This window comes from Carlito syrichta, unplaced genomic scaffold (genome assembly GCF_000164805.1).
Source record: "Carlito syrichta isolate Samal-C Ts95f unplaced genomic scaffold, Tarsius_syrichta-2.0.1 Scaffold135662, whole genome shotgun sequence".
NCBI classification, from domain to species: domain Eukaryota; kingdom Metazoa; phylum Chordata; class Mammalia; order Primates; family Tarsiidae; genus Carlito; species Carlito syrichta.
This window is the reverse complement of record NW_007079758.1, coordinates 87,603-99,064: the sequence shown is the minus strand read 5'-3', so window position 1 is coordinate 99,064 and position 11,462 is coordinate 87,603. Positions and strand designations below refer to the sequence as shown.

The 11,462-nt window shown below is 49.8% G+C and overlaps 1 protein-coding gene across 1 annotated transcript in view; it reads right to left on the bottom strand.

Annotated features, from left to right (window-relative positions):
• Window positions 1–781: 781 nt before the first annotated feature.
• Window positions 782–11,462, bottom strand: part of LOC103250895 (filensin-like) — a 53,156-nt gene continuing 42,475 nt past the window's right edge. The window contains exons 3-5 of the mRNA XM_008049474.1: window positions 7,490–7,585; window positions 4,033–4,125; window positions 782–1,024 (exon numbers count right to left, since the gene is read on the bottom strand). Coding sequence (XP_008047665.1) covers window positions 782–1,024; window positions 4,033–4,125; window positions 7,490–7,585 — 432 coding nt within the window. The remainder of the gene's footprint in view (window positions 1,025–4,032; window positions 4,126–7,489; window positions 7,586–11,462) is intronic.

Here is an 11,462-nt window from a genome sequence, read left to right as displayed (position 1 = left end):
TCGTCCCCATCAGAATGACCCGCCATGTGGTAATGAGAGAAAAAAACCAGAAGGAAACAAGGAAAATGGGCCAGACTGGGCTTTTCTGTTGAGTTCAGTTTCCAAATTAAGCTTTCCCCAAAAGGGGTCAGGGTAGCAATGGGTATATTACACCAGCACATTCCTAACCTGAGGCAAACACTGACGCTTTTTCCAGATGTGTCACCAAATCCCAAAGGACAAATCTTATCTTAACAAGAAAAACCGGAAGCATGGGTCTGAGTAAGTGGAGGACAAAGATTCCAAAAGAGGGCTGGACAGGATGGGTGATGACTGTAATCCCAGAACTTTGGGAGGCCGAGGTGGGAGGATCATTTGAGCCCAGGAGTTTGAGGCCAGCCTAGGGAACATAGTGAGACCTCGTCTCTACAACAAAATCAAAAAATTAGCCAGGTGTGGTGGCACACACCTGAAGTCCCAGTTACTCAGGAGGCTGAGGCAGAAGGATCATCTGAGTCCAAGAGGTCGAGGTTGCGGTGAGCCATGATGTCACTCCAGCCTGGGCGACTGAGTCCCCAACTCAAATAAAAAATTCTCAACAAGCGTCCATTTCTTCTTGTTCTTATCAACTTCAACTAGGGTAAAACGAATCATGATGGGACAGCCTCACCCTTGGCGGGAGGGCATGACTCCAAGGAGTCTTGAGGGCACCTCTGGGGGACCAGGAATGAGCACGGCCTTGTCCCCACATTCCCAGAACTCTCCAGTTTAAGGGCATCCTGGGAAACCCCTTGGTGCTCAGTCACCCACTCAGAGGCCCTGTTTCTGCCAGGTACACGGTTGTGTTCAGTGTGACAACTCGCACTACATAGGTATGTGTGCCTGGGACACCCCAGGAGGACGTGTGGGGGACTCTGCCGCGCAGACACGAGGGTACCTGGGCCTGCAGCTCCACTCTCTGCGCCTGCAGGTGGGAGAGCAACTCCCGGCCCTCCTCCAGCTGACTGCGCAGGGCGGCCACCTCCCGTTCCGTCAGGAACTTCTCCTGCACAAAGAAGACCAGAGTCAGACGCACGCGGGAGAGGAAATGCAGTCAGGCAGAAGGCAGAGAAGGTTCGGGCCCTGGTACAGACAGATTGCTGTGTCCCCTAACTTCATGTGTTCATGCCCTGGCCCCCAAGAAGATGGTATTAGAACTTTGGAAAGTGATTAGTATTAGATGAAGTCTTGAGGGTGGCAGCCCCATGATGGGATTAGTGTCCTTACATGAAGAGGAAGAGACACCAGAGCGCACTCTCTCTCTCTCTCTCTCTGTCTTCTGTCTCTGTCTGTTTCTCCATCTCTCTCTGTCTTTGTCTGTCTCTATCTCTCTCTGTCTCTCTCTATCTCTCTGTGTCTGTCTCTGTCTCTCTCTGGTCTCTCTCTGTCTCTGTCTCTGTCTCTCTCTGTCTGTCGCTCTCTAGCACACACATGTTCTCTTTCTCTGCTACATGAGACACAGCAGGAAGGCAGCAGTCTGCAAGCCAGGAAGAGAGTCCTCACCAGACATTGATTCTGCGGGCACTTTGATCTTGGACTTCCAACATCCAGAACTGTGAGAAGTAAACGTCTATTGTGTAAATGCCTGGTCTAAGATGTCCCATTATACAGTAACCCAAGCAGACTAAGACAGGCTACAGCAGCCACTGTCAATGCATTTCACTTTGTCTTCAAAGTCAGAACCATCTTGTGAGTGTAAAGCACAGAGACAGAGCATCAGGAAACCTGAGCTGAGACCTGGTAGTGTCAAGAACCCACTAGGGACTCTGGAACAGACTTTGGACTCTCACAGCCTCTGTCTTCCCTCCTGTCAAAAGGGAAACCTGGAAGGCAGATGCTCCTTGGGCTCTGTTTTCTGTGTCTATGAAAACAATCGTCTGTCTGTGCTCTGAGCCACCCACTATGCTAAGACATTACCACAGTCCAGAGGAGGTGCCATCAGTCCCATCAGGTAAAGCAGAAGCAGAATGGCCTGGAACAAGGCCTTCAACCTCCCCACACTCTGCCAAGCAGCCACCCCTGTTCCACCCTGCCTCACCATTTCTATTCAAAAACATTCGATGGCTTCACTGCAGCCTGACTGGAGTCCCTGGAGCAGGGACTCTGACCCACACCCTGATTCAAAGCCATGCACAGTCAGAAACCAACTCTACGTCAAACACTCCCTGCATCCAAGCCGGTACATGGCGGCAGCCTCTTGCTTACAAACACCTTGCAAAGTGGCCAGAGTACCAAGACAGCACACAGGAAGCCAGAGCAAGCCAGCACGCTGGAAAAAAGTGGGTCGGTCCTGTGGCCGGACCACAGGGAGAAGATGGACTCAAGCCACACGGCAGAGGGGGCCTTCTTCACTGAGTCTCTCAGGGCATGGAGGCATGTGTCTCTCAGTGTCTCTCTCTCCCCAGCCCCCTCCGTCGCTGTCTCTCCATGTGTCTCTCAGTCTCCGTCTCTGTCCTTCTTGTTTCTCTGAGGTCTCAACCCCCACTTCCCTGCCTCAAAGATGCAGAAAAAGGGTAGCTGGGAGCAGAAAGGGACCCATGCTGAGCACAGACCACAAGATCACCAGGTGACCATAAAAATGACCAAGTCTGCACTCCCCTGGCCAACACCAGCCTACCACAACCCTGGAGAAAGATCACAGTAACATTTTTCCTTTCATTTTCATCCTTTTCAGTTGACTCTCATATGTATCACAGTATGCATCACAAAACTCTATCAGCCACATTAGGAACAAAACACGTCACCATCCTGTTGGGCGGCCAGAGGGCCGAGGCAAGAGGGACTTTGGAGAGTTTTATCAGGAATAAGTTTCACATCCACCTCCCCAGTTTTTACAAATCGTTGTCAATAATCTCTGTCCCTTCCCAGTAGAGTTCACACCACAGACAAACACGATCATCAGCAGAGCTCGGTCTTGAAACAATATTCACTCACTGTGTCTGAGGATCCCTTTGTTTATGATCAAGTTGATAAGGGGAACAAGAAAACAAGGGTCCCAATGTTTTTTAAATAAGCAAAAGATTTGAGCAGATACTTCAACCAAAAAGACACACAGATGGCAGATAAGCACATGAAAAGGTGCTCAGCGTCCTTAGCCAGAAGGGGACGAGATACAAAACGTGGCTATGAGGAAAGTGAAAGCAAGCCAAACCCTGTGTCCATACCCAGCACTGGCAAGGACATGGAACAAGAGAAACCCTCACACACTGCGGGTGCAGACACCACAACGGGCACCATCTCGGAAGACAGTTTGGCGGTTGCTTATAAAGTGTGTAAGGGAGAGCAGCTCAAAATTTTCAAGAAATGCCTAAGACAACGGTCAGGGACACAGTCTGTAGCCTCAGATGTTTAAATAAACAGAGCTAGGAGAGGTGGCATGTGCCTGCAGTCCTGGTTACTTGGGAAGCTGAGGCGGGAGGATCACTTGAGCCCAGGAGTTCGAGGCTGCAGTGAGATATGATTGTACCACTGCACTCCAGTCTGGGCAACAGAGTGAGATCCTGTCTCAAAAAAAAAAAAAGAACAGAACACAAGAGCAAAATTCAAATGAGACTCCAGGCTGGTACAGTGGCTCATACCTGTAATCCACTTTGGGAGGCTGAGGCGGAAGGATTGCTTGATTCCAGGAGTTTAAGATCAGCCTCAGCAAACAGAGACACCTCATCTTTACAGAAAAGTTAGCTCAGTGCCATGGTGCATGACTATCATCCCAGCTACTTGGAATGTTGAGGCAGAAAGATCCCCTAAGCCCAGGAGGTCGAGGCTGTGGTGAGCCATGAGTGTGCCACTGCACTCCAGCCTGGGTGACAGAGGGAGACTTCAACTCAAAAAAAAAAAAAAAAAAAAGGAGTGAGGGGTGGGAGAGTCAAGCTCCCGTGGCTGCACTCACAGCCCGACCTGATACATTTCCCGGGGTCTCTACCAAGGTGAACTGGGCCCACAGGGGTGGAAGAAAGTTCTCCAGATACAGCTTCCCTCCAGCATGGCTTGGCTTTTTCCCACTCCAGTTCTTACCTCCCTCATCCCACTCGTCACGATGGTGGCTTGAGGAGTGGTATGCATGATCTGCTGCAGGATGCTGATATAAGTCTGAACTTCCAGAAGATTCTGTGAGGAGAGGGAACATTCTCACTGTAAGTCGAGCTGCCTGAGTTTTTCCCTCAAGGACCGGGCGGGCCCAGGAGTGAACATTTTCACATGTTCCACCATCACCGTGATGGAGTTGAGGATAAAGAAGAGAGTGACAAATTTGCCACCATGGGTGAGCCTGCTCCCTGTGCCCAGCATGTCGTGGGCACATCACATCTTTCATCTCACGAGAACAGTAGGGCAGATCAGGCACGGTGGCTCATGCCTGTAATCCCAGCACTTTGGGAGGCGAAGGCAAGAGGATTGTCTGAGTTCAGGGGTTCGAGACCAGCCTGGGCAACATGGTGAGATCTCATCTCTACAATAAATAAAAAAATTAGTTGGGTGTGGTGGCCCATGCCTGTAGTTCCAGCTACTTGGAAGACTGAGGTGGAAGGATTGCCTGAGCCCCGCAAGTCAAGGCTACGTTGGCCGTGAGCATGCCACTGCACTCTAGCCTGGGCAACAGAGTGAGACTCCAACTCAAAACAAACAAACAAAAGAATCAAAAAATTAGCCGGGCATGGTGATGCATACTTGTGGTCCCATCTATTCGGGAGGCTGAGGCAGAAGGATCACCTGAGCCCAAGAGATCGAGGCTGAGGTGAGTCATGATCGTGCTACTGCATTCCAGTCTGAATGACAGAGACCTTGACTCAAAAAAAAAAAAAAAAAGGACAACAGAGCAAATGAATAACCTGAGGCTCAGTCTATGGTCTATTTCTCCATTTCCCTTTACTTCCATTGGTCCTTTGCTCTGTCTTTCCAGAACCCTAGATGGCAGAGGCACGAACAGAAGAGTAAAAAGAGGAACTGAAGGGTACAAAGACCGTCTCTGACACCAGCAGAGGGCTGTGTTTCAAAGAACAGGCATTGGTCAGTCAGGCCTGGACTAAGTGACCTTCTAACTGCGTGTGGCCTCAGGTAAGCTATTTAAATTGAAAACGCAAGTTCTTCTGTGAAACAGAGACAACTATCTGTAGGGACACCTGACCCCCTCTCCCAGCCAGCGCACCTGTCCCCAGCTCTGTGAGTGATGACAGGCGGCACAGCCCTCTCCAGGAGTGGCCCTTGGCCAACAGACAGCCATCTTTCCAGGAAGCTACACAGGTCCCTCCTTGTCCCCAGCCCAGGCCAGTGACTTCCTGGTACAGGAGTACAGAGACCAGCCATCTTGACTCAAGGAGGAACCAGGCTCCCTGTGAGATCATGAGATAGGGCCAGACCTACCTCCCACGAGACCACACCTTTCTCTGCTCCTCCCTGCCCTGCCTGGCTCCCTTCCCTCCCTCCCTTTGTCTCCTGAGCCCTCCACCAAGACATCAATGGCACAAAAATCACTACCTCGGGTTCTTTGTGTAGGGAACCCGACCTGAGTACTCTCTCATCGAGCTCTCATTGGGATCCAATGCGACAACACAGGGACATTTCAGAGAGTGAGCTGTCATCATCATCATCATCATTCTAAATGCCCCTGAAGAATGCTCTGAGCTGCTTCAAAACTGCTGCCAGGGTTCCATAAGGCAGAGCAGAAGCAAGAAGGTAGGTGGAGGGGAAGAAAGGGCTGGGCCTGATGGGAAGATGGAGGGACCTTGGCAGGAGGACACAGGCCTGTTGCACTGATGCAGGTGCAACTGAGGCAAGAAGAACATCAAGGATTCATAAGCACTTGCCGAGCCCCGGTTGTGTCCACTTGGCCACAACATCTTAGTTTGGTTTCCGCAGAAGCAGATGCTGGGAGAAGTACCTGAGTGCAAATAACTGAGTGCAAATCTGGGCGATGATGCCAGGAAACACAACTAGCAGAGAGGAAGGGGAGGCCGGAAGGGAGGGCAGCCCAAGCGCGGTGCGTTATCAATAGGGCACCACCAAGCAGGGTGAGGTGGCTCCCACCTGTAATCCCAGCACTTTGAGAGGTGGAGGTGAGAACACTGCCTGAGCCCACAGGTTCAAGACCAACCTGGGCAACTTGGCGAGACTTCATCTCTACAGTAAATCAAAAAATTAGCCATGTGTGGTAGCGCACACCTGTGGTTACAGTTACTTGGAAGGCTGAGGAGGAAGGATCACCTGAGCCCAGCAGATTGAGGCTGCAGTGACTGTGGAGGTGCCACTGCCCTCCAGTCTGGGTGACAAAGTGAGACTTCAACTAAAAAAAAAATAGGGCACCACGTTGGACACCAGGAGCTCCACTCTGGTAGGGATCTCTGGGAGCCAGAAAAGAACAGGAGCCTCAGAGTCAGCCCACACACCAAGAGGGAGTCTGGGTGTTAATATACACCAACCCCAGTTGTGTCCTCCCCTCTCCCCTCACCCCAGGGTGTTCCAGGGGGCAGTTGTTCCCCAATGCTTCCCTATCAGACAGAACATCCTTAGCTGCTTGGAGAAAGTACTCAGGCAAAGTTGCAGATACTGGCAATAAGTGGGGGATAGACAGAGTCCACTGGGGAGGGAAAAAAGCAGAGGCAGGGCCAGGGTCTGCCACACTAGCTCACTCACACAGCTGCACTGGCAAGGAGAGTCTGCATTCGCATTTTAAAGATGAAGAGGCAGCCAGTACCTGTAACCCCAGCACTTTGGGAGGCAGAGGCGAGAGGATTGCCCGAGTCCAGGGGTTGGAGACCAGCCTGGACAACTGGGTGAGACCTCGTCTCAAAAATAAATCAAAAAATTAGTCAGGCATGGTGGTGCACACCTGTAGTTCCAGCTACCTGGGAGGCTGAGACGGAAGGATTGCCCACAGTCGAGGCTGTGGTGGCCGTGAGCATATCACTGCACTCCAGCCTGGGCGACAGGGTGAGACTCTGACTCAGAAAGTAAGAAGAAAAGATGAAAAATGCAACTCAGCCCAGAGATCTCCCTCACTCCAGGTTACCCAGCTACAGGATTTCATCTTTCCCGTACACAAGGATCACCAAAGTCAGGTCTGTGAGAAGCTGGGGGGCTTGCGGGAGGTCAGAGCACTTAGGAGAGGGAGCCCCTGAATAATTGTGTGCCTTCAATTAATGGGCTCGCAGGCAGAGCTGAAAACAACACCTTTTTTGCATTTTCTGAGCTGAAACAGTTGACGGACTGTGGCTTCATCACAACAGATCTATATAACATTGCTTTATAAACTGCAGTGTACAGTATAGACACCAGTTCCCAGCACACACACACCCCACACAACACACCCCTCCTGCCTTCCCCAATACTCTTCCGGCTCACCAAGTGCAGTCCAGTGACCTGCCCACTCCATCTGGTTCAAGGGAAAGTACCCACCCAGGCAGGCCCCTCTGGCCGTCTCTGCTCCCAGTCCTAGTGCTCTGGGTTTTCTGCGCAGAGCCTTCAAGGGGCCAGTTACCTTTTTGTGCCTGTCCTTTGCCGCGCTGATATCATCCTGAAGAAACTGGGCCTCGAGCTGAAGGCGCAAGTTATGCAGCAAGGCTTCGTCAGCCTCCTGCAACGAGAAAGAGTCATGTGTCCCACCGCACGCACCCCAGAGCACAGGTGTGGACTCAGCCAGGCGCAGAAGCACACAGACCACCTGGGGGCTCATTAAAATGCAGGTTCTGGCTGGGCCCACAGTGGCTCATGCCTATAATCCCAGCACTTCGGGAGGCAGAGGCGAGAGGATTGCCTGAGCCCAAGGGTTTGAGACCAGCCTGAGCAACTTGGTGAGACCGCATCCCTACAAAGATTCAAAACTATTAGTAGGGTGCAATGGTGTGCACCTGTAGTTCCAGCTACTTGGAAGGTTGAGGCAGAAGGATCGCCTGAGCCTATAAGGTCGAGGCTGCAGTGGCCGTGAGTATGCCACTGCACTCCAGCCTGGGAGATAGAGTGAGACTCCTACTTAAAAAGAAAAATTGCAGATTCTGGTTCAGTAAATCTAGGAGGGGGTCTGAGATTCTGCATCCTACCAAGGCATTGGGCTAGCCCATTGCCTTGTTCTAGGACCTGGCCTAGAACAGTAGTTCTCAGTGTGGGAGGGGGGAGGAAGGGAAGAGTTTGAGAGTAGGAGAGGAAGGAGGGAGGTGACTCTGTCCCCAGTGGGATATTAGGCAACATCTACATCTAGAGATTCTTTTCTTTTCTTTCTTTCCTTTTTTTTTGAGTCGGGGTCTCACTCTGTCTCGCAGGCTACAGTGCAGTGGCACAATCACAGCTCACTGCAGCCTTGACCTGCTGGGCTCAGAAGATCCTTTCACCTCAGCCTTCCAAGTAGATGGAACCACAGGCGTGTGCCACCATGCCCAGTTAATTATCTGACTTATTGTAGAAATAAGTTCTCGCCAAGTGGCCCAGGCTGGTCTTGAACTCCTGAGCTCAGGCAATCTTCCTCTCACCTCCACCTCCCAAAGTACCGGGATTACAGACATGAGCCACTACACCCAGCCTGGAGACATTTTTGTCACTGCTTGTGTGGCAGGGTGTTCCCAATGATACCAAGTAGGTAGAGGCCAGGAGGTATAAATATCCTACATTACAGAGGACAGCTACACCCCCTCCCAAAAAAAAAAAAGAATTCTCTAACCTAAAATGTGAACAAGGCCATGACTGAGAAACCTTGATCTAGACAGATAGGGAGTTAGGGTATATTTACATAGCAAATAGCCCTAACATTTAAGCAACATCTATATTCATTCTATAGTTCATCATCAGTGAGTTGAGTTTCTAAGACTAAAACAGAAAAACCGTTTTCCCTTAATACTGAAATCTATATTCTAACAGTTTTCTTCTCCCAAGGATTGTTAACATTTACCTTAAAAAGATGTACCTTGAACACCGAAATGCATTTTTTAGAATGACTGCTTTTGTGACAGCATTTGTTTCTTTAAAGTTGGAAATGACATGGATCAAAACCATTGAATTTTCTCACCAAACTTTCGGACAGTTCACTGACTTCCATCTCACTGATCTTATTTGGATAAACCAGAACAAGATCTGCTAATGCTCTTAATGCTCTTAATTTGCTGTGATATCTGGAATTGACTTAGCGTGTTTGGTATGATACAAAGGGGAGCATTGCCTAGGTTCATCGGGGACCCCACTCTCCCAAGACATTTCTGCCATGCACACACTTCCCTGAAGTCTTGGGAAGTAGATCTTTACTGATTTGTTAATAAGCATGATGAATATTAGCAATGGACTCTCATTCATAAAGGTGGATACATGGGTGTGGTTTAGCTAAAATATTTCAGAGACACTCTCCACACTTGGACAGAGTCAAGACTGTCAAAGTGCTGGGCGCGGTGGCTCACATCTGTAATCCCAGCACTTTGGGAGGCGGAGGTGAGAGAATTGCCTGGCCCACAGGTTCAAGACCAACCTGAGCAATATGGCAAGACCCTATCTTTACAATAAATCAAAAAATTAGCTGGGCACGGTGGTGTGTGCCTGGAATTCCAGCTACTTGGAAGGCTGAGGTAGAAAGATTGCCTGAGCCCAGCAGGTCGAGGCTGCAGTGGCCGTGAGCATGCCACTGCACTCCAGTCTGGGCAAAGAGTGAGACTCCGTCTCAAAAATAAAGAAATAAAAGACCATCAAAGATATGTGGATTGGTCAAGGTAGTCTGAGACACACCCACCCCTGCACTACACGGGTTTCAGTTCCAGCAAGGCCTTGGGACTGTACTCATAGGAAAGGCACTTGGTTCCTGGATTGTTCTTGTAGAAGACAAAAAAGATGAAATTTGATTTTTTTGTAGAAACGAGGTCTTACTATGTTGCTAGGCTAGTCTCAAACTTCTGGGCTCAGGCTGGGTGTGGTGGCTCATGCCTATAATACCAGCACTGTGGGAGGCTGAGGTGAGAAGACTGCCTGAGTCCACAGGTTCGAGATCAGCCTGGGAAACTTGACAAGACTCATCTCTATAAAAATAAAAATAAACTTCTGGGCTCAAGCAGTCCTCCTGCCTCAGTCTCCCAAAGTGCTGGGATTACAGACGTGAGCCACCATACCCAGCATATGAGGTCTTTGAAACCTTATAACATATCTCAACTCATGCTCCCACATTTCAGTTGCTTTGCAGCCACCTGTGGCTGGTGGCTCCATCCAGGACTGTGCAGCTCTCCAGAATCAACTGGAGGCATAATCAAGCATCTCACTCTTCCTGTCTCCTCCAAGACTCTGCTCCAGCCTCCTTGCGCTTGAATTTCCAGTTCCAAGTCCTTTCCTCTGAAGATTCTGAAACCCTTTTTTTGGGCATCAGGGATGCCTGCACTGAGTGACCAGGTGAGAGCCCCTTAGACAGAAGGGGAACACCAATATCCAGTTGGCTTCTCACCCCCAGGCCCTTGGACCCTCCTGCCTACTTTCTCCAAGCACCTCCAGATTCCTGGCCTTGACACTGGACCCTTGCTGCCACCAGCACCGCTGCCCGAGGGGAGAAACAAGGACTTGTGGGAAAATTTCTCCGTTGAAGAAACTCACTCATGGCCTAAAGATTGTTGCTTTTTTGTTTTAAATCAGAAGACTGGACCAAACCACAATAAGGGACACATTTCTCCAGGTCCAGGGCTTTGAACTGTCCAAACTACATGAATATGAAATCTCACTATGGGTATTCAGCATCTGAGCTCATTCATGTGATTAATAAATGAACTCTGTTTTCAGGAGACCTGTCTGAAGCCTTAAGGATGAGCCCTCACATTCTGCGTCCCATGGACATTTAGGAAGGGTTCAATGCAAACTCAATAGTGATGTTCCTTCTTCCAGAAGACACTCACTGCCCAGCCTGAGAGAGAAGACCCTTGCTGGCACACTTCGTCAAATCAAGACATTTCTATCCTCTGATTCCTACCCCACAGATAGGTCCCTTGGACATCCTGGTGCCTGGCTTTCTGTACTACCCAGGCTTATCATATGAAGCCCCTTTCTGAGAGAAATGGTAGACAAAGGGAAGCCTGACTCTTTCCAGTAATAGGAAAGGGCTGAGGAACCAGAAAAATCCTGGATAATTTATAAAAATACCTAAAAACAGCCAAGCCTCATAAAGGATAGAAAGCAGGGCAGTACCAAGAATCTAAAAAGCAGAAGTGAATCAACCCAGCTCAGAATGAATGAATTCATCTCAGCATCACTCCCTCAGGAGATAGAGCTGCGATTGGCCAGCATGAGTCACATGACTATCATCTTGATTGACAGCTGGACCACATGATGCGGGGGGGGACTCCAACTCAAAAAAAAAAAAAAAATAGCCGGGCTCGATGGCTCAGCCTGTAATCCCGCGCCTTTGGGAGGCTGAGGTGAGTGGATTGCCTGAGCCCGAGGGTTCGAGACCCACCTGGGCAGCGAGACCTCATTCTACAATAAATCCAAAAAAAAAAAAAAAA